The following is a 25,411-nucleotide window of genomic DNA, read 5'->3' on the forward strand; positions in this document are numbered from 1 at the left end:
CCTAAACAAAAAAATGGGACACTGGAATATTGATTAAAAAAAAAAATAATAAATCCAAAATTTCGCTCCTGGCAGAACATGGACATTACTTCCATCTAACGTACAGTATCTAGACAAGCACTTCTGTACATTTACAAGGGCATTAAATTGTACGCTTATCTCAATCTACATAAAAAGGCAGCAAAGGAGGTTAACAAGCTCATAGATAGATTAAAAAGGCAAAAACACTTATGAACAATCCCAATAGATTTAAAGTAAAAACGTCAAGTTTTAGCTACGGACAAGGTTTGAAAAGGTCTCACCTAAGCACAATGTGTACACTTAGGCAGACTCTTATACTTGGGGCCATATCATAAAAGACAGATGATAAAGGAATTGATCTTTAATTTCTAATTCCCTCAGTATTGCCTCATGCTACATTAGGCTGCCAGAACCGCATACTGCTTATATTTTTTCAGCTTGTTAGCGGAGGTAAGGACTCAAATTTGTGTGGGAAAAAAGCTGCCTTACCTCAAGGCTCAAGGTAGTGAAATACTCACCTTTACAGACCTACTTACTCAAGCATTACTTGAACCCCATGCCACCCCCCTCTTTATCGGAGGACAACATCCACCAAGTAATACCTTACTACACTTAGGCTACCTTATGACAAACAGACTCTCTATCCAGGGTCAGCCAGTTTTGTTAAATCAGGATGGGATGCTGCACTCTGCCACTCAGAAATGGAAATAAAGTTAAATTGAGGGTAGTTTAAAGTCATCGCACATGTACTCTACGCCACCAAAGTGGAAGCTAAAGGGTTTATTAAAATCAATATCAGAAAGTTCAAGCAGCTTGGCCCCCTGTCTGCCCATGGATTGGTTAGATTAAAAGCATCTACATCATCATGAAGGACTACAGGCTTTGTTTACAGCCCATTCAAAAATTGAGCAACATGCCCCTATAAGTGATCTGCTTCAATTCTACTCCTGCCTGCAAAATTACCAAGCCATGGTGAATGTATTCTCAGAAATTAGTGTCTGTGAACAGTTCGATACTGAAAATCTTCAGATTTTTATAGTTACTTCCTTCACCACTTCCCAAAAAGGCTACCAATATCAGAAACCTTGACATATCACTATAGGTTCATTTGAAATATGGTTTAACTGAAAAAGGGAAAGAAAAAAAAAAAAAAAAAAAAAAAAAAAATTCCTTAAAATATTTAGCAAGACTAGGAACCAAGAACAGAGGACAGTGACCAAGAATGTGGTTCATCTCAGGAAAACTGTCAAAATACCAATTGCAAACAGCCCAAAAAGATAGAACTGCTAAAGCATTCATTCATAATCTTAACCCGAAAGTGCTTGGGCCTGTGAGGAGAAAGACATGGGGGCAAAGCTCTGGAGCCTTCCCTCTGTTTCACTCTAGATCCCCTGCCTTGACTTTAGGGACATACAAGAGCTTTTGGGTGCTTAGTTTCTTGTCAGCGTTTCTGAAGAATATTAAATTTTCTCAGATAAACTATGCCATCTAGTGAGAAATCAGTGCCACTAGTTTTCACTATACTTTGAACGTAGGTTACAGTTGCAGGGAAGGCTGTCATACATACACAAGCTAGAAACCAGTACAATGGCAACGTGGTTCACAATTCAGCATTATTTTGGAAGACTCACTTCACATCCTGGTTCAGTCAGTCTGTTATCCCCACTCAGAAAGGAGGTCTTCTGTATCCTAGTCATGGTGTCCGAGCAGTGCACCCTGTGCTGGTCTGGCACCCCATCCAAAGTTACATTCTGTCTTGCCTCTGGTGCTCATAAATAGGTTGGTGTATTAAATTGCTTGGGATATGCCTTTGAAAAGAAGTCAAAAAAAAAAAAAAAAAAAAAAAGGTTTTCAATGGAACACATTTACGATTGGCCCTCTTAGGCATCTACATAAAAGACTTGCGCATCAGGCAATGGTGGAATGTGAAAATAAGAACTGAAAGTATCAAAAATGAATCTCAAAAGAATCAAAATGCTGTATACTTTAAAATCTCGTGTTACCTACAACTGGCAAAAATCACAGCATAGCGTACTATATTGCATAGGATTATTTACAAATGGCTTCACACTGTCATGTCTCTAGAAATAAGCTGGCCATCAGATAATTGAAGATCATCTTTTTGGCTTCTCAGTTTTACACCCATCATATATACAGTGGAACCACGGTACACGAATGTCTCGGTACACGTACAACTCGGTTTACGACCAAAGCGTTCGCCAAACTTTTGCCTTGGTTCACGACCACACACTTGGTATACGAACAAGCCAGGTTCCCTTTTGGTTTGTACATGTTCAGTCTCTCCCTGTGCATTTCCTGACACACACACGCACATACACAGAGGCAGCACACACACAGGCAGCAAGAGAGCCACGCACACACAGACAGGCGCACACACAGGACCACGCTAGAGAGACACACACAGGCACTCCAGGCTCACAAAAGAGAGAGAGAGAGAGAGCGGGCAGGCGAGCGAGCGAGAGAGGGAGGACTGGACGCATATGGCAGAGAAGGCTGGTTTTTCTTTTCAGTTATGTTTACAGCGATCGGTTCATAGCCTGCATTGTTGCAATGTTACTTTTCTTGATGGTTTATTAAATTACAGATTTTTCAAATGTTCATTTTTTCCCGTGCTTAAAACTCATTAAAAAAAAAGTGTTTTTAACGAGCGTTTCCTAGCACTATAGCGTGAACTATTGCAGTGTTAGTTTTCTCTGTTGTTCAAGGTTTTCTCAGTGTTATTCAATATTTTTTACATTTAGTTTACTATTACGCTGTGCATTCTATGGTTTATTTAACTATATTTGTGCTTAAAAATTAATACACACATACAGTTCGTACGGTCTGGAATGGATTAATTGTATTTACATACAATCCTATGGGGGAAATTGCTTCGGTTCACGACCAAATCGGTTTACGACCAGAGGTTTGGAACGAATTATGGTCATGAACCGAGGTTCCACTGTACTGGCTGTAAAAGCCTAGAAGTTGGGCAAGCATGAAGGTGTAGGATTTTACATGGAAAAAGAAACTTTACCAAGGTTACGCACTCCCCCTTGCGCTTCAAATTAACAAATCTTTTATTCAGATACAGAGAAAAATTGAATATCTGTTCACAAAAACCAAACACTGGAATGGGGAAAACTTGTCAATGAAGGGCAAACAGAAAATGAACACTGTAGGCTAAATATTAGGCAAATAAGTAACAAAAGCAAGTATTATAAGCAAGAAAAGCAAAATAGAGTACCATTTACAAAAATACCCTGATTAACTGATAGGGTAAAGATTTTTCAATTTAAACTTACAGCTGTACCAGAGTGACAATTTGTTGCATTGTGGATATGCTAGAAAGAAATTTAGTCTACTCTTTAGAGTACTATGAATATTTAAGGAGGAGACTTATCCCACACCCTGCCGTAAACAGAGTTAGACTATACTCACGAAAATGAATTTCTGAATTGGAGACCTAATTCAGTCTTTTCTCCTTAAGTTTTATTTAAGAGCTCTTTAATCCATCCATCCATTATCCAACCCGCTGAATCCGAACACAGGGCCACGGGGGTCTGTTGGAGCCAATCCCAGCCAACACAGGGCACAAGGCAGGAACCAATCCCGGGCAGGGTGCCAACCCACCACAGGACACACACACACAAACACACCAAGCACACACTAGGGCCAATTTAGAATCGCCAATCCACCTAACCTGCATGTCTTTGGACTGTGGGAGGAAACCGGAGCACCCGGAGGAAATCCACGCAGACACGGGGAGGAGCTCTTTAATGATGCACACATATGTAAATGGTACAGTGTTAGAAGATATTTATGCATCACGTGGCTGCAGATTTTCTCAGAGTTTGCAGGAAGTTAGCCATTCACAAAATATGAGAAACAGCATGGCTGGAAGAAAAGCCACACTATTGGGCTGCCAACAACGACAAAAAAAAAAAAGCTAGAAAAATTTGGTCTTCATCAACAATATGTCTTAAGAAGCTGGCTGAAGACAGAAGTCCGGAGCAACTTCTATCTGTAGGACTTGGGGTAGCAGCAGCTAATTTGTTTATACTTTGTAAAATTAAACAAATTTGCCACCAGAAACATGCATAAACAGATGACAGATATGAAAACGCCATTGCAGCAAAAGAAAAATTATATATGGTAGTTGAAACAAAACTATCTGGGGAGCATAGATTCTTCAGTAAATAAATAGTTAATGACTCATTTAACCATCTTAATGGTGCTATGGTCAACAGCTTTACTTGAGCACTCCTGCGGGTATATTAATAAAATAACCTGATATTCTGGCCCATGGAGTTTCTTGAATGATCTTTAATGTTGTGCTGGTATTTTGTGCACAGGGAATATTCAGTGCATGGCCTTTAAAGTCATAAAGTTCTTTATCTAAAGGCAACAAGCATGGGAATCATTAAAATGGGTTAAATTCATTGTAAAATATGCCAATTTGTACATAAAGCAAATTTTATTTATTAAAAATTCCAAGTAGTCAATAATTTAACAATTTTTAGAAAATAAATATTCAAATGCATTTAAAAAAATAGTATTTTGGTCATAATTGTCTTAAATTAAAACAACACACTTTCATTCAACATTTTTCTTTAGTGAAGACATCGGTGTCCCATTCACAGATTTCTTTAGGGCTCTGCTTAAAGGTTTAACTGGTGACTTAACAGAGGCTTTTAAATTGGCAAGGAGTCCTTTCTTGATTTTAGGTCGGGCAGAAACATCAGGGCAAAGTTTTTTAGATTCAAGTTCCTCCTGAAGCTGCGACACCAGAGTCTGTAGTACGGAGGTGGAATTTTGCAAGCTCTCGATTTCCTCCTCCTGCAAGACACACCCACCAGGAGCAAATAAATCAAAGGGGGCACTTTTACCAAAACGTTTTTTCCAAATCTTCATTACAGTAGGTTAAATGACAACTATACTCTAAGTGCCAGTACCAGAAGGACAATAAATCTGAAGATGTGGGCCTAACCAGAATATTTAATACATTTTAAAGGCCTCATACAGTAGATTTACAACATTGGAATGATGATGTGACTATTACATCATCACTTACATTTCCTCATGTTTCTGCGGATTAAGTTACTTAATTAGGACTGATTCAATAGGAAGAATTACTGCCTGCCTAACGTCAACTCAACATTATAGAAAACTAGACTTTCATCATACCCAAATTCAGGGGTGCACAGAGGCAATTGTTGTAGTTTTTTTCTACAAATACATTAGGCTATTCTAATATCTTTAATATAGAACAAACATTTGGGAACCTACAATAAAGTTATGAATACCACCAAAATTAAAAGTACATTACCTGGTCTGCAACTTTTCTTTTAAGCATCTCTATCTCGTATAGCTTTTCCAATATGCTCTCCTCTGCCTCCTTCAGTGCTTTGCTTAGGTCTTCTGTCTTTCCCATCATAGACTGAAGTAACTAAATTAACATAAAAATTCATCTAATATGTAATTTTTTAAACATTACAAAGTGGAGAGAAAAAAAAAAAAAAACCCACCACAGCTGTCTGAACAGTTTGTAATTAATAGCAGACTAGTATGTTTTGATAGATTTTTCTTTACATTTTGAAGATGCTCTCTAAATGTTTATATGGCACATTAAAAAGTATTAATATTTACTGCTTTGATAACTGGTTCATGAGCATGAAAGGTAGGTGCACAAATTTCTACCTGCGAGTTCTCTTCATTGAGTCTTTTGTACTGGATATTTTCTTCCAACATCTCTCTGTATCTCTGGGACTGCAGGTTCATCTCATTAGAGCTTGCTTCCGTAGGGTTCAGATTTTTCTCATTCAATGGAATCTGATTCACACTTAACTTATGCTCCATTTCAGAAATTTTCTTCCTTAGCTCCTACACAAGATAGTACATTAAGACTTCGTTGGAGAAGGTTAACAGTTTAAACCACACAGATACATGAGCCATTGCCAATATATTAAAAATATATAAAATCACCTTTATTTGTATAGTCTGGTTAATTTTAGACAAGTTTTGTATTGTACTCAGTCACTATAGTGTTGCCATCAGCAACCATGGTCAAGCAGCAGAGGCTTTAGCATCTTTAGCATTCCTCTGCCCCACTAAAAAAAATACCCAAAAGTCGCACATTGCCACATAACTAACCCTTCATACCCACAGCAAAATACTTTATAAAGTGTGCCTTTATCCCTGACTGCATGGATTCAAAAAGAATGGCTTCTGCACAAGATGAAGAATGAGATTATTAAATTTATCCCAATAAACCCAGTATCAAGGTACACCAAGGAGTTGTGGCTAAAACAACCTGCCCATTTAACTCCATAGGCATTTAAACCCCAACCAACCATGTCCATGGGGCAGCCTTTATAAAGGTTAGAATGCTTAGTAGTCTACTTGTCTGAACTACTCCATTATCAACACTTGTAATCTAAATTGGTGCTGGCTATGGATCTTTGAATACTTGCCACCTCTTCTCCAAATTGGGATCATTTGGAACCCCAATGATATTCATTTCTTAAACACATCTGGAGTAGCCAGTATATGTGAGCTGTATGTGGTTTAAAGACCTGACAGGCATACAGTACTCCAGTCTACGTGAAGATTTGTTTTTAATTTTTATTGTAATCTCACAATTATAGCAATATGACATTGCTTTACTCTGCTTGAAATGTCAGTCTGGATAAAGTACACAGCATCCAAAATTCTAATATACATCTAGCTAACTACATTCAACTAAAAAATATCTTTCAGAAAAAAGGCCATTGACCTACATGGCTTACAATATATATTTAATCTCAGTTTCTAATATTATATACACACACACACACCATAAACACGGGTGTAATATTCTCCTGAGGAATTTCCCCTACAAAGAAAATTATAACAATTATATGTGGTGGGTTGGCACCCTGCCTTGTGCCCTGTGTTGGCTAGGACAGGCTCCAGCAGACCCCCACCTTGACCCTGTGTTCGGATTCAGCGGGTTGGAAAATGGAAGGAATGAATGAATGAATACATGCATACATACATACATACATACATGTGTGTACACAGTGCATCCTGAAAGTATTCACAGCACATCACTTTTTCCACATTTTATGTTACAGCCTTATTCCAAAATGGATTAAATTCATTTTTTCCTCAGAATTCTACACACAACACCCCATAATGACAATGTGAAAAGTTTACTTGAGGTTTTTGCAAATTAAAAATAAAAAAAATAAAAAAACACACTGAGAAATCCCATGTACATAAGTATTCACAGCCTTTGCTCAATACTTTGTCGATGCACCTTTGGCAGCAATTACAGCCTCAAGTCTTTTTGAATATGATGCCACAAGCTTGGCACACCTATCCTTGGCCAGTTTCGCCCATTCCTCTTTGCAGCACCTCACAAGCTCCATCAGAGATCTTCAATCAGATTCAAGTCTGGGCTCTGGCTGGGCCACTCAAGGACATTCAGAGTTGTCCTGAAGCCACTTCTTTGATATCTTGGCTGTGTGCTTAGGGTCGTTGTACTGCTGAAAGATGAACCGTCACCCCAGTCTGAGGCCAAGAGCGCTCTGGAGCAGGTTTTCATGTCTCTGTACATTGCTGCAGTCATCTTTCCCTTTATCCTGATTAGTCTCCCAAATCCTGCCGCTGTAAAACATCCCCACAGCATGATGCTGCCACCACCATGCTTCACTGTAGGGATGGTATTGGCCTGGTGATGAGCAGTGCCTGGTTTCCTCCAAATGTGACACCTGGCATTCACACCAAAGAGTTCAATCTTTGTCTCATCAGACCAGAGAATTTTCTCTCTCATGGTCTGAGAGTCCTTCAGGTGCCTTTTGGCAAACTCCAGGCGGGCTGCCACGTGCCTTTTACTAAGGAGTGGCTTCCGTCTGGCCACTCTACCATACAGGCCTGATTGGTGGATTTACTGCAGAGATGGTTGTCCTTCTGGAAGATTCCATCTCCAAAGAGGACCTCTGACAGAGTGACCATCGGGTTCTTGGTCACCTACCTGACTAAGGCCCTTTTCCCCCCCGATCGCTCAGTTCAGATGGCCGGCCAGCTCTAGGAAGAGTCCTGGTGGTTTTGAACTTCTTCCACTTATGGATGATGGAGGCCACCGTGCTCATTGGGACCTTCAAAGCAGCAGAAATTTTTCTGTAACCTTCCCCAGATTTGTGCCTCGAGACAGTCCTGTCTCGGAGGTCTACAGATAATTCCTTTGACTTCATGCTTGGTTTGTGCTTGGACATGAACTGTCAACTGTGGGACCTTATATAGACAGGTGTGTGCCTTTCCAAATCATGTCCAATCACCTGAACTTACCACAGGTGGACTCCAATTAAGCAGCAGAAACATCAAGGATGATCAAGGGAAACAGGATGCACCGGAGCTCAATTTTGAGCTTCATGGCAAAGGCTGTGAATACTTCTGTACATGTGCTTCCTCAAATTTTTAATAAATTTGCAAAAATCTCAAGTAAACTTTTTTCACGTTGTCATTATGGGGTGTTGTGTGTAGAAGTCTGAGGGAAAAAATGAATTTAATCCATTTTGGAATAAGGCTGTAACATAAAATGTGAAAAAAGTGATGCGCAGTGAATACTTTCCGGATGCACTGTTTGCGTATATACATATACACACACACTTCACGCATGCCATTAGTTTTACAGTACACAGGATAAAAGTTCTCTTCTGCCAAGAATGTGCTAACCTCAACTTTCTCTTGTTCTGCTAAGAACTCATCCACAGGAACATATTCATCCTCTATTTGTTCCAGGGCACGCTGGTAAGCATGCTGCTTAATTGCGTCTTTATACATATCAAAGGTACTTTCCAACTTTTCCTCATAGCTTTCCTTTAACTCTTCAAGACGATTGCTACAGGAGAGAAATATGTAAAATGAAGGCATGGACAGGGTTATATTGGAATGCTCAGCACATTACTAAAAGCATATTATAAAAGTTACAGTACACAAGGATTAAAAAAAAAACACCTTAAAACAGATGCATCTTTCACAAACAATTACAGGTCTTTTAAAGACAATCAAGTCAACTATTGAAACGTGAATGCTTGGTCCATAGTAGGAATCTGAAATGTATTAGGATGCAACAGTAACAGAGTTAATACTCAAAAGAATGTTGAAGGAAAACTTCCTGGCGGTTATACTGTACAGTATATCCACTCTATTCAACAGGTCAGCAAAATTTTACTTTCGCCATGAATGGCTAAGGTCTGCACAGTTTCTGGCTCAAGGTTTTCTATTTCAGAGAGTAATGTGCATACCTAGATCAACATTGTGCTGCAAGTGTACAACCAAGTATGTATCGAAATGATCAAATGAAATCCCATTTTCAAGAAAAGAAAAAGGTGTCTATAGTGAGACAGTTCTTGCCCCAAGTTATTCAGTTTGAGGGCACTATGTCCAAATTCCTAAAAAAATTAACCTTACCAATTTATGACAAATGTAAATACCATTAACCCTCAATATTTTTCAGTCAGGCAAAGCAGAGTTGCAAGAACAGAGTGGAATAATCTATGATATGATAAAAAATAAACTCAAAAGTACATCTTTAGATGACTCCAAAAGTTAGGTGTACCATGTGCAACAGGAAGATTCAGTCTGGATCAAAAACCTTCTGCCATTGTTCCCCAGTTCATGTAGTCACAATGTAAACATCTCTCAGCAGAACTTGCTTATTCTAAAGTGTTAATTTTTGTGGGATATAAGAAAGCAAACATCTGTTCTGCAATGCTGAACTATTCCTTAAGCATCAACAATGTAAGAAATGGTGCTCCATGAAGTGGATTATTAGATTGGGACAAGAGTATGTTGGTTTAAAGACTAGAAGTCTATGAATCAATTTTACAAGCAATCCACTAATGAGCATGTTCTACAAAAGACACTGTCAAGATCATAATGAGTTGTACTTAATTCAATAAATCTTCAATAACTAAGAGTAATAAAATGTAGAATTTGCACCACTTAAATAAAAAAAAAAAAAAAACACTTTTATTGTGCAATAGATTAAGTCAGCTTGTCAGTCAGTCCTAAACATAAAATCTTTAAGATAAAAAATTTTTTAAAAAAAATGTAAATCTTGCCACTTATTTTCCTGAAAAACAAAACCTACAATGCACACACAAGATTCTACAAGATTCTACGGAACTACAAACCTGGACAACAGACAAACCATTTTAAAATTATGTCAAAGACTAGATCACTACACTCACCTCCAGGTCTCTTCAGTTTCCATTAACTGCTGTAGCATTGCTTCACCCATTTCCTTGCGAACTTCAATTTCCTGTACCAGATTCCGACGTCTTTCAGCAAGAAGCTTCTCTTTAAGGCTCTCGATAATACTTACCAACTCCTAAGTAAGATACAAATAACTAATCAAACAATGCTCTACTTCTCCATTCCAAATAGGCTTATCAAACCTGTCATTTTACATATTAAATGTATGAAAAACTGTTGGTAGATGTGGAAAGTATAAGAAATTTAAAATCTGCCAAGTTCAAACTTGTTGTATGCAACATAAAACTTTCTTTAAAATATGTTTTTATTCTGAAATTAATGGTTAATAATAATAAATAATAGGTTAAGGTAATACAAGTCAGACTTTCAAATGCAGATGGAAGATCCTCTTTATCCCTTTATTCACATTTCTGAGCAAATCACACGGTTTCCATCCAAAGGATTTTATGCAAAAAATTGTAATGCTTCGAAATGATTGATGCAGGTGATGTAAACTAATTGCCAGTAATAATTTTACAGATTGCTAAACTTTTGGGGTTTTTTTGGAGGTGGGGAAAGAAACAGCAGTTAGTTATTTTATTTACAAGTACGCTTACGTCTAGACTATCCAGAACTTCATGCTTTATTGGTTTTGAAATTGACAAACTTATGCATTCATGACTGATGCAGGGAATATATTACACACTAATTGAAGACATTTGTATTGCCATACCTGGTAAACACTGTCAAGAACTGGAATATTTTAATTGTAAAGGATGGCAATCTATAATATCACAGTAACCTCCAGTTAGATGAATATTTATTCCATCACATATACTATACACCTATGGCACAAGGTGCTCAAAGAATTGTGATATGCAATTGCTTTTACGACATGTACTTGCAAAAAAGCCTCTCGAATGACCATGCATGCTATGTTCAAGTTATATACTATTTCTTCTATTGATATTTACAGTATGGCGCTGTCAGTTGCATTTCCAAGCCTTTAAGTGTGTCATCATAGCTTTTATATATTTGCAAAGCTTTGATTTTTCAACTGATTTGGTACTTTACATTATATTGTTACCATCATAATCCACACCATTAATTGTGTTCTATGAAATCAAACATGGATTTCAACATTATATATAAAAGGTTCTTCACTAATTCCAAAATATAAATTTTAAACTGGATAGTTTTTAAAAAAAAAACAAAAACCCCTTTATAAACAAATCTGGTCAGTCAGTGACTGGGATTTGGGTGAAAGGTGAAAAACTCAAATATATCTAGGTTAATTGAGGACTCATAATTGCAGAGATATACCCTGTACTCTCTCATATGTGCCCTTAACCATAACTAATATAAATAGCTGGCTTGGGAAAGTAAAGGGAAAAAAAAGAAAAAAAAAAAAAAAAAAAGGGGAGGGTATCCAAGTATGCAACTACCATACTTACCAAAAAGACAACAGAATTAACTGCAATCAAAAATGTGCACAACTGAAGTTACAGCTTTCTTCAGTTTTAAGGCAACTGGCAATCTGAATACCAGCTAGGATATACAACAAGTTTGACAGAGACATGTGAACACTCCCATCACCTTCCTATACCGTTTAAATGATATCATGTGAATACAGTTTTTCCTACACGTTCCAAACCACACAGGTTAAGCTGGCAATACGAATTGGCCTGGAATAAACAAGCATGACTTGGTTCCTGCCTGTGTGTCTGATGCTGGTGGACAAGGCTTTGGCTATTTGAGACTCAGATGGTTTTGTTTATACAATGTAGCAACAAAAATATGCTTAGGTTGAGCCAATGATAGCCATTTGAGCTCATTAATGCAGGGTCATTAAGCACACAGACCAAAGAGCTAAAGATTTGCATGATACTTTAGCATAGAATCTAAAAGCAATTGTTAATGCTCGAGTGCCTTTTGGTAATGGTTACCTTCATATTTAAGCACTACAGTGGCTTTTTATACCTGTACCCATTTCCAAAATGCTCAAAATCAGGCAATAGTTCAGAGGATAAAAAGGTATGGAGGTGGCGTAATAGTACTACCTCTTGGGGAAGGAGAGACATTTCTTCATCATCCGATTCATCAAGAAGTTCTTCTTCTGATAGATCAATATCCTCTTCTTTTGATGGAGCCGTTTTAAGCAACATTTTACCATCTTTGCCAACCAATCTTGGAGCTAAACTCTCCAACGATTTTGGTGGCATTATCTGCACAACCTACCAAACAGATTGAGGACGTTCTTCATTGATTGAGGATATACTTTTCTATCTTGTGTTTTTAAAAACGGTTGTAATTCTTGCATACCTGCTTTGCTACAGCCGAAAACTTCATCACATGTAGGGTTTCGTCATAGGTAGAGGCACATTGATTTATATTGACAATCATACAGGCACGACCTTTGCCACAGAAGATGCCCTGAAAAAGACGTGTCAGCTTGCTCTCGCGAAACGGGACATAGTTATTCTTCATCCTTTATGATAGGGAGGTAAAAGCAGGGAAGCAAGGGGGAGGTTAAGGGGAAGGTGGGGGATTGGGGCAAATGTCCACAACAAAATGAAAAATTAAACTACTCTTAAAATTGAAAATGCAGAGAGGGAAAAAAAAAAAAAAAAAAGGTACATATTGCTTACATAAAGATAGAAAGTGTCTGCTTAACAAAAGCATAGAAAATGTAATATTGAAGAAAACACACACCACTCACTTGGAATTCTGATTCTGTCGCAAAACAGATATGCATTTTCCCAAAATTAACAGAGAATTATTTATGTTTCCAGCCTCCTTCAGTCTTTCCCCAAAAGTTTTGGTTTTGTTGCACCTCTCCGACCCCGCCAAATCACACAATGATAATCTATTAAAAAAAAAAAACCCTCACAAACTGCTAGACCGAAAATCAAAACAATACACTTTTAGAGCCACTTACTCTGACATTTTCTGAACGTCCGTTCCATTAATCTGAAGCAACTTGATTGAAAATATGCTGTGACTAAGGGAGGAAAAAGAATTAAAAGTGGTGAAGGGTTTGCTCAAACATCCTTAAGGCAACTGCCAAACACCAGCACATTAGTGTGTTTCTTTTTATATACCTACACACACACACACACACACACACACACACACAAACTATCTTCATATGAGCATTTAAAGTTGAAACAAAAATTGAATATTCAACCATGAAGAATGCATGGCACCACATAACACCGAATTGTTTTTAAATAGATCATTACATTTTCTTTACCTTGTAGGGCATCCAATCAGTGTGATGAACAAAAAATGGGTTCAGAAACCCCAGCTATTCAACCTATACTTTTGTAAATGCAACCCTACCCCTAACCTGAAAATAAATACAACATTAAGGCGGAGATAGATTTTTCATAAAGCTCAGATTTCTGGTTTAAAACACCTGCATCTAGAGAAGAGTAATATAAAATTTAATTGAATGTTTGAGAGAGGTCCATATATAACCAGCTTTACCAGTTTTGATTGTGGTCCACTGTGTAAATCAGGACCAAAAGTATAGACTACCTTAAAACCAAGGATAAATAAAAACTACTGTAGGAGGCACAGTGCACCAAAAACGAAAATTTCCCAATCAAATTGGAGAAACCACATCAGTTTCAGCATTTAAAATCAATACCCAAGACTTCAATACAGCAATGGTTTTGCAAATGTTTCATATTGCTCTTCAGTTAGATTTTTTTCTTCTTGGTAAAACCCTTTTAAAAACAACATCTACCCAAATGAAATTGTCATTGTACATATGAATTCTTTTCGGAATTAAAAACACACAATTTATATATACACTAGCACATTCTGAACCCCTTCAACCCACACCCCTAAAGATTTTTCTTCATTGCGAGTTTCAGCATTGTTTTTGCTTTTGTTGCATTTTTTTCCCCCATACTATTTTGGAAATCATAGCATACTGGTCTCATGAGTGGAAAAGCATTTAATAAATGAATTTAGTGACAGATTGGAGACTTGTATTGCATTCCCTGAACAAAGAGAAGATGTAGCAAATGGCTACAAAAAAGGGCAAAAAGTTCTTCTCCACTTAACAGTTGTGGAATTAGACTAGAAGTCTTGTAACAGAATTAGCAGCCAGTATATTTATATAATATTTACTAAGTGGTTTGTTAGACATCAAGATGAGGTGAACTGTAAGACATGCACGCTATTATGGAGATGCAGAATAAAACCAAAAAAAAAAATCTTATGCTATTACAACCATGGGACTTCTACTTTGGTCCTTAAGATAATAGGAACTGAATACAGTAAGACTACGACCCATTCATAATCCTTTATCCAGATTCAGCTACATTTAAAAATTGTCTCTCATTGGAACCCTGACTGGCTAGCACAGAACAATCTGTGAAAGGTTGGTGACCAGTTAACCATTGTTTGAAATAGATAAATCTGTTACCTAACCTAGCCTCACTGAAGAAGGTATAGAAGAAGTGAAAAATGGATACGTGTTACGCAAGGTAAACCTCACACGCAGTCTACTGTTCAAGTCTAAAAACAAAAATACCATGGAGTAAAGATACTAAACCATTTTGTTCAAAGTTGCACCTTTGGCTGGAGGAAAACATGAATGTGAGCTTTCAGATAAGCAGGCAGTAAGACATGTTAGCAAATATTAAAAGGTTGTTAATTATATTGAATGTGTTGACCTTTTGTAGTCCAAGGAAGTTTATTACAATAGAAAAGAACAGATTTCAATAATAAATGGCATACAAGTTTGTCCAGCAAGTCTTGTGAATTTAAGTTTTCAGCCACCTTGATTCCTCTCTGAAGTCTGAAAGTTGCTAGCAAGACATCATTGTTTGATATCAGCATTTATAAGCTAGAGAAAGATCAACAAGTCCTTAGTATCAATAGTCTACAACAAAATTGTTAGTTTCTGAAGGTTTCAGCCTGGCTTGGAGAATGTGTGTCTTAAATTTAAGCACAAATAGCTAAACATCTATACAGCTGATAAGAGTGGCTTTGTCAAACAAAAAACAACCACACACGCGCACACACACACCACTATAGCCACTTTCACCCACCAAGACTAAAAGGGCAAGCAACTAGACCACCTTATTAGGAGGAAATAAGCAATCCTTTATCAGCTATGTTTTGCTTTTCCTTATACTTGGGGCAAACACCAACAAAGATAGCTATGGATTATACTCTTCACTATGCAATGGCTTAACTGGCATGCCTGTATGGTACTTACTTGGTTTGCTAGGTCTTTTTGAGCTGCACTATAGATACTGGTCAATAAGACTTGCAAGTATTGTATTGCACTTTATGATCAGTAAATATTAAACCATGATACAGTCAAAATACTCCAAGTTTGAATGACCTAATCTGTGCAATAAGCTATTATGAAGGGGAAGGAAACAAAACAAAATTAAGGTGAAGGTGAGGGGCACACTCACACAGCCTTAAATAGTCCATCTACCCCCAAGCTCCAAAAAGAGGGAAGAAAAAAAAAAAAAAAAAAAAAAAAAAAAAAAAAAAGGGAGGTACCTTCTACTTGATGCTTGATTCATCTTTGTGGTTGCCGCACTTCGGTGCTTGTTGCCAATTTTCAAAATTTTACAAGCCTCCTCTGAAGAATGAACATTGATCCACTTTAAATCTTACAAAATAAATACATAAATAGTTTGGAATCTTCACCCAATGGTCCAAATACAATTTATTTGAATAGCAATGCACAATTTTTCCTGGCGTCAGCAAGTCAAATGGACTAGTATGGCTCCTTGCCCAAATAAAAAGGACTTATTTTGGCCTTGTAATAAGTATGGAGTAGGAAAAGTGCAAAAAAAGTGCACTTTAGTAAATAAAACATTATGAAATGATTCAGGATAAGTTCAAATGGTTCATTAATTTATAGTACAAATTGTGTGGTTTACTCTCAAATGGTTGGAAGGAAGGATTGGCATTTTGAATTGTAATGCACCTTTATACAGTTTTCTGTAGCTGCTGAATAAAGTACCAGCACAATCAAACTCCTGTCATCAATCTACATGTCTAATACAGTATATACTATGGCTACAAATGTTCTAGGATATAACCAACATCCCTGACCTTCTAATTACCAAATTACTATAAATGATTAGCACAGTATATTGAGAACAATGCAAAAAGATCTAGATATAAATTTTAAAGATGACCCTTGTCCTACTAATCGAGTATTAACTAAAAATATTCCCAAGGTGATCATTGTCTTCAGAGGTTTTCGTACTTTGGTCTACTTAAAAAAATGATGAACAAAGAACGAGAATAGAGACACATCTTGGGCACGAGCCCATCACAATTCCAAGCATGAACAGTTGTAAAAAATGCAAAGTCTTCAATAAGTGGTTTTACCTTTAATATATGAATTGCCAGAATGGTCTTCACACACCCTTAAATTAGCTCGTTTTTGATTTTTAGAGGTTGGCAATGGCTCCAACAAGTCAAAAACACATTCATTATAGATCTCATAGAAGCTAATCCACACAGAAAAGTGTAATGTTTCAATATCAGAGTTTGATACAGTAGATTCTGCATAGTTGAGGAGGGGAAAAAAAAAAAAAAAATTACATCCTCTGAACCTTCAACTTAAAACAACAAAACTAAAAGAAAGGTCATTACCTGTCTGATCATATGACACAGATGAAAAAGACAAACTAGCATGGGCCGATTTAATCATATTCTTGCAATTTGCAGCACTGGTGCTACGCGTCACTATACGGTCACCGTCCTATCAATTTTAAAAACGTTTAAGAACATTTCAGTAAGAATTGTGCCAAAAAGAACACTGAAGGAACAAGACTTTGAAAAGCAAGTAGAACAAAACCACGTCAGTTTAGATTTTGATTATTGTTATGCAAATTGACCAGACTTCTGCAAAAAGCATACCTCTTTCAATAGTGAAAAAACAAAACTCTTTAGAGACTTCTCCTTGTTTATTTGATCACCATCCAAGTATTGTACATCAGTGCTTAGATAAGGCTTCAAATCCATTTGTGTGTATTGTCTTCCTTTAATGTAATTAAAGATTAAATCAATAGATCGAGGCAGAATGCCAGCATCTTTCACAGAACCTGGAGGGGTGGAAGAAAATGTTTCACATAACTAAAACAAAGCTTAGAGACAAAGTCACTATTAATCTATAGATCAGAGAACTTGTCAAGATGTCAGACATATCAATTAGGAGTTGCCAGTTCAATCTACACTAATGTCTTAGTTTAGGTCATTGAGCAAGTCACTCAGCCTTTCAATATTATAATCACAGCTTCAGCTTATTCAAAACTCGGCTGCAAGAGTTCTTACACGGACTGGCAGCAGCGAGTACATAACACCCATCCTGCTTTGCCTTCACTGGCTCCCTGTGTCTTACAGAATTGAATATAAAATTCTACTAATAACCTACAAAGCCTTAAACGACCTTGCGCCAAACTACATCAGTGACCTTCTCCATCACTAGGTGCCTGTCCGCCCACTAAGGTCCTCCGATTCTGGTAATCTTTTCGTACCCCAAACTAATCTACACTCCATGGGTGACAGGGCCTTCAACTGTATAGTGCCCAGACTCTGGAATGACCTACCAAAATTAGATCAGCTGACTCCATGAATTCTTCAACAACTCAAAACTCATCTGTTCAGGAAGGCTTTTAACTCTACCTGACTTTATTACCCCTCTCTCAGTTTACCTCAATGTCAAGTTGCTCATGTAACCTGTGTGTATGTGCTAGACCCTCAATTATGTCGTCTGTTGGGCTTTGTTTCTCTGAATTTACTAACTTACTCTTCTTTATTTATCTGGTTTAGTACAATACTATATACCCTGCTGTTCTTTCTTAAACTCTGAAGTGCCTTGAGCATGGGAAAGGCGCTATATAAATAAAATTTATTATTATTAATATTCTTACTATCCAGAGGTGGTAAGGGAAGAGGGGGAGTAAAAACCACCACATCACACATTAAAACCATAAAAAAAACTAATACTGCAACAAGACACCTTGTTAAAGTGCTCAATATTTTTTTAAAAAAGTAGTAATTTTAACATGTACATACAGAACGGGACTTTCCTTAACCTTAACAGTCATGGCCCTCATCACCAAAAAGGAAGGAAACTTTACTCCAAACATAGTACTATAACTGATGAAGATTATTTCTGTCATAGAACAAAGGCTTATATTTTGTTACACTAGGTCATGTAATCTTTGTTCTATGCCTGTAATTTAAGCATAGATTTAACTATTTTAGAAGGTGTAAGTTTCAACTACAAAGTAGAACATGATACATTCCACTGCAGAATCACACAAAAGTGCAACTGTACATATGAAAAAGCTGCTTTCCAAGTGCTTTTAAGTTAAATGTTAAGTCTGCCAAGTTTGTACTGTACCTTGAATTGTGTGAGTCTTTCCAGCATTCGTAACTCCGTATGTAAATACCAGTGCATTCTGTCCTTCTAAGAAACTGTTTACAAGGTCTTGCACTGTGCCTTCAAAAAACTGAATCTGACTTGTTTCTGGTCCAAAGATCTGGAAAATTATATAAATCTATTACCTTCACACAATAATATCAATTTAAATCTGACCTCTACAGTATTTCTTCAAATAAAAGTAGGCTTTTCAAGTAAGTCATATTAACCAGTGAAGATTTTGGTTAACTCATACCTTCTATTAAGGGGCCAGATATTGTAAATATAGTCAACAAATTCACATTTTATTCTCCCAAAACTCCTCCCTTCCCCTTTTGACCCCAACTTTGCCAAATCTTTCAATCCTGCTACTCCTACCCATTCATCCATTTCAATCCAAAGATCAACACCTTAAGGTGGGATGTTGGGAGTAAACCGTTTGAATTGCAGACTGATCACCTGATATCTGAAATAAGTGGCACATGTAATTGGAGTTTCTCATGGACATTTTGATATGGTTTTCTGGTGTTCACGTAGTGTCCCCCATTCAAGTCGACCATATCAGGAATTTTAGTATCTCCATTCTTCATAAAAACCAATATTTTTTATTTATTATTATTATTACTACAACATTTTTATAGCACCTTTCCCATGCCCAATATTACAAATGGCAGTTGTCATAAAAACAATGCTGGAAATGGATACCAAAAAAAAAAGTAGATTTGAACTTAATTCATTAAGGAGCAAAGGAAACTGTCACAACTGCAGCCGATAGTATCAATCAGAAGGTTCAAAATCTGTAAACACACGCATACATGCTGCTAGAGGGAAACCACTACCACATCTATATTGGTGGAAACTGAAAAACTTGTAAATCTGGCCACATCTACCCGTTCAACTGGATAAAAGAACACAAAAGCACTTAAACAGTGTTCAATGTTAAAATGAGTTTGGCACCCCTCTCCACGGTGCCATATCCTCGAACATGTTCTAGTCATGACCAAAAAAAAAAAAAAAAAAAAAAAGAACCTGACTCACACACCCCCTCAACCACCCTTTTCCCTGCAAAGCTTTGCTGCAACAGTGTCAAGATTTATACTTTACAGAGGCCAAGGGAAGTGGAGTAGTAATCCTACATAAGAAGTTGATGTATGGTCACATAAAGGGAATATTTCACCTTCTGCTTTAGATCTTAATTTAATTGGTACACATTTTTTTTGTACTTGAGATGAAAGTCCCTACTATTCCTAAACATGTTATTTGTGTTTACTAACCTCTGGCCCAAGCTACACTATTAATCTCTAGAAATTTATTCCAAACTTCCTTTTTATATATTTGGATAAGAAGGAAATACAAATTTTAGCTCAATATTCTCACAAGGACGGAACTTCATCTGTCCACTACAAGTGAAACAGTATTTCAGTTTTAAGTTGCGTTAGCTTAATTTACACAGTCATGGTGCAAAAATCTCAGCAATTCATTTCCCTTTAACTGTGAAATTTTTATGCAAAGCACAAAATCATTTGACCCCCTCAGATATACTAGAAGTGTTTTAGCATTAATGGGCATATCTTTTTGTTCTTCCAGTTTAGTCAGTTTTATTCACCTTTGATGATTAGGATCCAAACATCTGATTTAAAAGAAAAAAAGCAATTTAAAAAAAACAAAAAACACCACAACACACAACACCTCTTCATGGATCCAAGAGGTTTTGATCCTTAATAAAAATGCGAACTGTGGTAGTTTTACATAGGCCATTGCACTGGTTAATGACCCATCTATAAGCTGGGTTTGAAATAAGATTGTCTCCTGCCATCTTTTGAGATCTTAATTTCTTACATTGCACAAAATTCTGTGCACCTTGTAGACAATCCCTGGAACAAATACAGCATTTGGATATACACAGCTTGCTCTGTCTAAACATCCCGCCCCCCCCCCCCCCCCAAAACCATTTTGACAGTGTTATATATTTGGTATAAGAAGTCTATCCTTGCACATGGCATGGCATACCCATGACAAGTTACTGCTATTTTCAGTGAGTAGCTAGAAACAAGGAGGAGAAAGCAACAAACTTATTTTGTTAAAACATTAAAAGTATAAACAAGTATAAAGTATTTTTAAAATGTGACTGAATTAAATTTAAGACTGGTATTAGTTTTGTTTTTTTTTTTTGTTTGGGTTAAAAAAAAAAAAAAAAAAAAAAAATTAAACACCACTAGCTGTGATAATGTTAAACATGTAAACACTACAGCCAAAAAACATTGTGTAAAGATATATCAAAGATACTTTAGATAGCAAGCAAATACTGTAGATAAATCCTCTATAGGATATTAATGCTAATAATGAACCGTTTCAATTTTTGTAAGCTGAATTATCACAATAGATTCTGCTACAAGCCAAGTCTACTATAAAAGAAAACCTTTTCCAATACCTTTGAAAATGAAAATTTGTGAACAGACTGTCCAATTCCTCTTTCACTGTTTTTCATTGTGGCAGATTCTTTCGGTGCTATCAAAATAGCTACCTCACCATTTTCAAATGTGACACATCCCTAAAAATATGTGGGGAGGAAATGGGGGTGGGGGGGGGTGGGGGGGCAAAAAAAGAAGTTAGCCTGAAAAAGTGTTAAAGTCAAACTAAGATTAAACCTTACAAAGTGTGCACCTACATGCAGTTTAAGATGAACTATCATACCACCTTTAAAACATTATTCTGCAGAAACTAACACTACACAAAAGATTAAGCAAGACACATTATGCATTGCAGGAGAAGGTCACTGCCTTTAAATAACCTCCCATTCAAATGGGTAGGTTTTACCCATGCATGCTAGATGTTAAATATTGCTACCATGTTCAAAAATTCTTATTTACTTTAACAGGAGTTGTACACAGCAAGTACAAAATTCATAACAAATCTTAAGCAAGTGTGTCAGAGACTCCATTACTGTTAATTTACTATTACTTTTGAGTTCTATATAGTTTCCTTCAGAATTTGTAGTAGATTTGCCAGTTTACCCCCTGAATTATGATAACACACCTAAAATGTTTTAAAAATGAGAATATGGAAGACCTTTTAACAGCCTTTGCAAAAATGACAAGCCTTAGATGTGCACCATGGTTCATCTCTGTGCCCATTTAATTATACACAGATTTATTACGTTTGTACTGTATATGCATAGGTCAAACACTATACTACATACACATATATACACACACAAGCAGAAATAAAAATGCTATTATGACAATGACATGACAAACAAAACAAATCCTTAGATAATCAGTCTATTGGGTAGTGCAGACTTCACAGCCTAAGAGTAAAACTAAATTGCACAAACTGCTTAACAGTAGGAACCATTCACACATTAATTTGATGAAGCAAAAAACATTAGTTGAGGAATACTTTAGGATCTTGGTTAAAAACGCCTGGTATTGCAATACAAGCCTAGACTGAAGGAAGTTTGACATAAGTTAAAACACTTATCATAAACATTTGCTTGTACAAGCTGAGAATCCCTAATCTGAAATGCCTGGGATGAGAAGTATTTCAGATTTTGTAATATCTGCATACTTGCATCTTCCTGAAACACCCATCCTCAGTTGCTGCAGTGAGTGCACTTTAGACTGCTGGGGTTTCAGGGAAGACAGCAAAAGACTTGATGCTGTGAGGAAATAAAAAAGCTGAAATAGCGGTTATCTATTCAGGGCCTCAATAGCATAACATAACTGAAGGCAAAAGATTAACTTGTACATTGTATTCAGTGCAGCAATAGAACAGACAGACACACATGTAGGCCACTGCAGCTATTTGGCTTCACATGTTTGAGAAGTGCTTCTGTATGCTGCAATATATCTTTGTAATTTTGACCATTGCATCACCACACGGCAGAAAAGGAGCAAACACAGTTTATATAAGCATTGTGGTACAAGTATATACTGCATGTTAAAGCAGTGTAGCTATATTCTGGCATGGCATGTCTGCATTCCCAATTAGACAGTTATGTTCACTTTAATTATTCATTTAGATGTGCAGTCAGAAGGTGGATGTTATGTTTTTCAGCCTTGCACCAATATACAGTAGGTAGGCGTTTGGAGTTCTGAAATCAATCTCCTTTGACTCTTCATTATCATTTCTCTTAAAAGCAGTTCTTTTCACCTCCTTTTGACTGGGTGTGACATGTATTTTACTTTGAATGCACATCTTACAATTCATATTTTCACAAACATTCCTGCCTATTTTTTTTTTTTTTTAAACTTACAATCGACAACTACACTATTATCATAACTGATCATGTCCAATACCTGTGACCACATCTAATCACTTTTACAACTAGTCCACTGTTGTCTTCAAATGCCAATGTAATGTAACCTGATGTTACAGAAAGGTTTTTGTCTTGCAACAGGAGAGGTTTACTTTTAACATGTGCAATGTGCCTCTCCGGGGTCTTTAGGACATATTGACTATAGACAGTTGATCTTTCAGAGAGCAAGTTCATGATTATGATGAAGTTAACAAGATCACCATTACTCTTTGCAGTTCAAAATCAATGCATCTACTTTGATCTCTGCCTTCATGAGGTGTGGGATTGGTTTACAAATGTGACACTCTGCACACCATTTGTCCCCACACAGTTATTAGCAAAACTAATGGTTGGCTCCAGAAATATATAGTACATGTCAGGTTCAGCAAACCAGGTCAGGTGTAGAACTTTCCACTTGTGGCATCAAGTTGACACTGAAGGTTCTGGATTTTAGAGATTTCAGAGTTGGGAACTTTAACTAAAATGAATACTGGTTGAGCATCGTTGATGTTCAAGTATTTTGTTTGGGATCACCTAAAATTTACCCAAAATGAAAGCAACGTGCCAATCATACAAGAGTGAAGAATATTTTACAAAAGTTGGGAGCACGTACTGATCGCATGTTGCCGCACTCACCACCCAATAATCCACCTGGATTGGGACCAGAGTGCAGCGTGTGACACCTCAGCACCACACTGGGACAGTGGAAGGTTTTTTGTTTTTTTTTTATTTATAAAAATGGTGGCTAGAGTGCCAATCCTGCCACCATCCCCCAGGTTTTCCCTGCAAGTTTTAGGACCTTCTTGCAGAGCTGGATGCAGATTTACAAAAAGGGCTGAAAAATAAAGTTTAAAACCATCATCCTATTCTCTTCAATGAGCATAAATGTTACCTGGTCTTCATTGTTAGCAAGCTCCTCCTTGGAAAAGGGCCTCACTCTCAGATAAACCTTTAATTGTTGCTGTTGCTGTTGCTGGTGCTGGTGCTGGGCATCACTAGTGGTAACAGGATCAAGCTTGTTAGTACCCAAAAGGTTTTTAAAAAGAAAGAAAACGGCATAGAGTTTTAGATAAGCAAAGTATTTTGGATCTTAGCAGTATCAGACAAGAATGAACCAGCCCCAAACGGATTGCTACTCCTACAATAATTTGATATAGAACATTTTCCACTTAATTTACGAGCACAAGAGCCTATATTTGCAGTTGGGTGAGAATTAACCCAAAATTTAGACATCCAAACTATAAAATAAAAAGCATTGCTCAGCCAGTTGGCAAGCAACTTTACACAGAGGAAATTCCACTTAAACTCCCCAGTGTGAAATTAAACCAAGGCCCAAGCATCAATCCTACCAGCTCTAAAAATGCCAACCAATGACAAAACAGTTCCAAGCCACCAATACAGTGGTGTGAAAAACTATTTGCCCCCTTCCTGATTTCTTATTCTTTTGCATGTTTGTCACACAAAATGTTTCTGATCATCAAACACATTTAACCATTAGTCAAATATAACACAAGTAAACACAAAATGCAGTTTGTAAATGATGGTGTTTATTATTTAGGGAGAAAAAAAATCCAAACCCCCCGCCCGACCCCCCGGAACACTGTAAACGTTTGACCTCTTACAATACTGCATAATGCTAAAAAATTATTCATGCTTGTGTCTAAGTCCCCAGATTACTGTAATGCACTCCTAACAGGACTACCTAAGAGAGACAATCCATTGCGGTTAGATCAGAATGCAGCAACAAGAATCTTAACCAGACAAAGGAAATTTAAGCACAATTCAAACAGTTTTAGCAAATGTTACACTGATTACCCATTTCCTTTAGGATGGACTATTACTAATGATATATAATCTAAATCTTCCTATATTTTGGAGTACAAGTTCAAACTCTTGTGCTTAAATTCAGGACATCAACATGGGTCCGGTCAAACAGCGAGCAGTAATGCTTCTCAAGTCCGACACTCGTCGCGTCGAAGAACAAATAAAGAAGGACGCCGTCATTGCCCCGGCTTATGTATTACGTCACCCACTCACCACCACAGCACCGAGACTCGTTACCTCGGCGACCACGTTGGAGGAGATGGTGGACAGTTCGGCGAGCCCCCCTGGCTTGTGCAGCTCTCCCACGTGCAGTTCGTGCGGCGTTGACTCCATTGCGTCAGTGTCCGGGTGTGCGAGGACCGAACTCTCGTTACTGAAGTCCATCTTTGCGGCCGCCCGCCTACTGGGGTTTACAAGTAACACCCTCCGCCTAATGAGCGCATCACCTGCACGTGCGGTAACTGCGCGCGCCCTACAGTTGGCGCGCCGCCTTGCGGGAAGACGTAAATAATGTGGGGATTACTGACGGGGATTACCTGGGAATGGCTAATTAATGCGGTAGGCATCATCTGCAGCGTTCTGTGTTCAGTTTCGAAAGTCTCGCAGAATTA

General features: G+C 37.3%; 1 protein-coding gene across 2 annotated transcripts; it reads right to left on the reverse strand.

Annotated features, from left to right (window-relative positions):
• Positions 1 to 4,539: 4,539 nt before the first annotated feature.
• Positions 4,540 to 25,285, reverse strand: zgc:56231 (uncharacterized protein LOC406257 homolog). Of its 2 annotated transcripts, none has more exons than XM_028803226.2 (17): positions 25,014 to 25,285; positions 23,869 to 23,991; positions 21,111 to 21,230; positions 18,662 to 18,800; positions 17,173 to 17,357; positions 16,906 to 17,014; positions 16,639 to 16,815; positions 15,796 to 15,907; positions 13,202 to 13,264; positions 12,983 to 13,129; positions 12,586 to 12,751; positions 12,324 to 12,497; positions 10,260 to 10,399; positions 8,740 to 8,905; positions 5,722 to 5,904; positions 5,351 to 5,470; positions 4,540 to 4,860 (listed from the first exon to the last, which is right to left on the reverse strand). In XM_028803226.2, exons 1-17 carry the CDS (start codon positions 25,182 to 25,184, stop codon positions 4,618 to 4,620), a joined length of 2,538 nt encoding a protein of 845 aa, XP_028659059.2. In that variant the 5' UTR covers positions 25,185 to 25,285; the 3' UTR covers positions 4,540 to 4,617. The 2 variants fall into 2 exon arrangements, with proteins under 2 accessions (XP_028659059.2, XP_051785025.1); XM_051929065.1 differs by having other exon boundaries at positions 4,544 to 4,860; positions 25,038 to 25,282.
• Positions 25,286 to 25,411: the final 126 nt, after the last annotated feature.

The sequence above is a fragment of the Erpetoichthys calabaricus genome, chromosome 6 (genome assembly GCF_900747795.2).
Source record: "Erpetoichthys calabaricus chromosome 6, fErpCal1.3, whole genome shotgun sequence".
NCBI classification, from domain to species: Eukaryota; Metazoa; Chordata; class Cladistia; order Polypteriformes; family Polypteridae; genus Erpetoichthys; species Erpetoichthys calabaricus.

What these genes read in the sequence shown, in the direction of transcription:
- zgc:56231 (XM_028803226.2), bottom strand. Translation starts at nt 25,184, where the DNA reads ATGGACTTCAGTAACGAGAGTTCGGTCCTCGCACACCCGGACACTGAC. An exon ending in AAAGACTCACACAATTCAAG is followed by an intron (nt 17,358 to 18,661) that starts GTACAGTACAAA and finishes CCACCCCTCCAG; the next exon opens with GTTCTGTGAAAGATGCTGGC. An exon ending in TCAATGAAGAGAACTCGCAG is followed by an intron (nt 5,471 to 5,721) that starts GTAGAAATTTGT and finishes ATGTTAATTTAG; the next exon opens with TTACTTCAGTCTATGATGGG.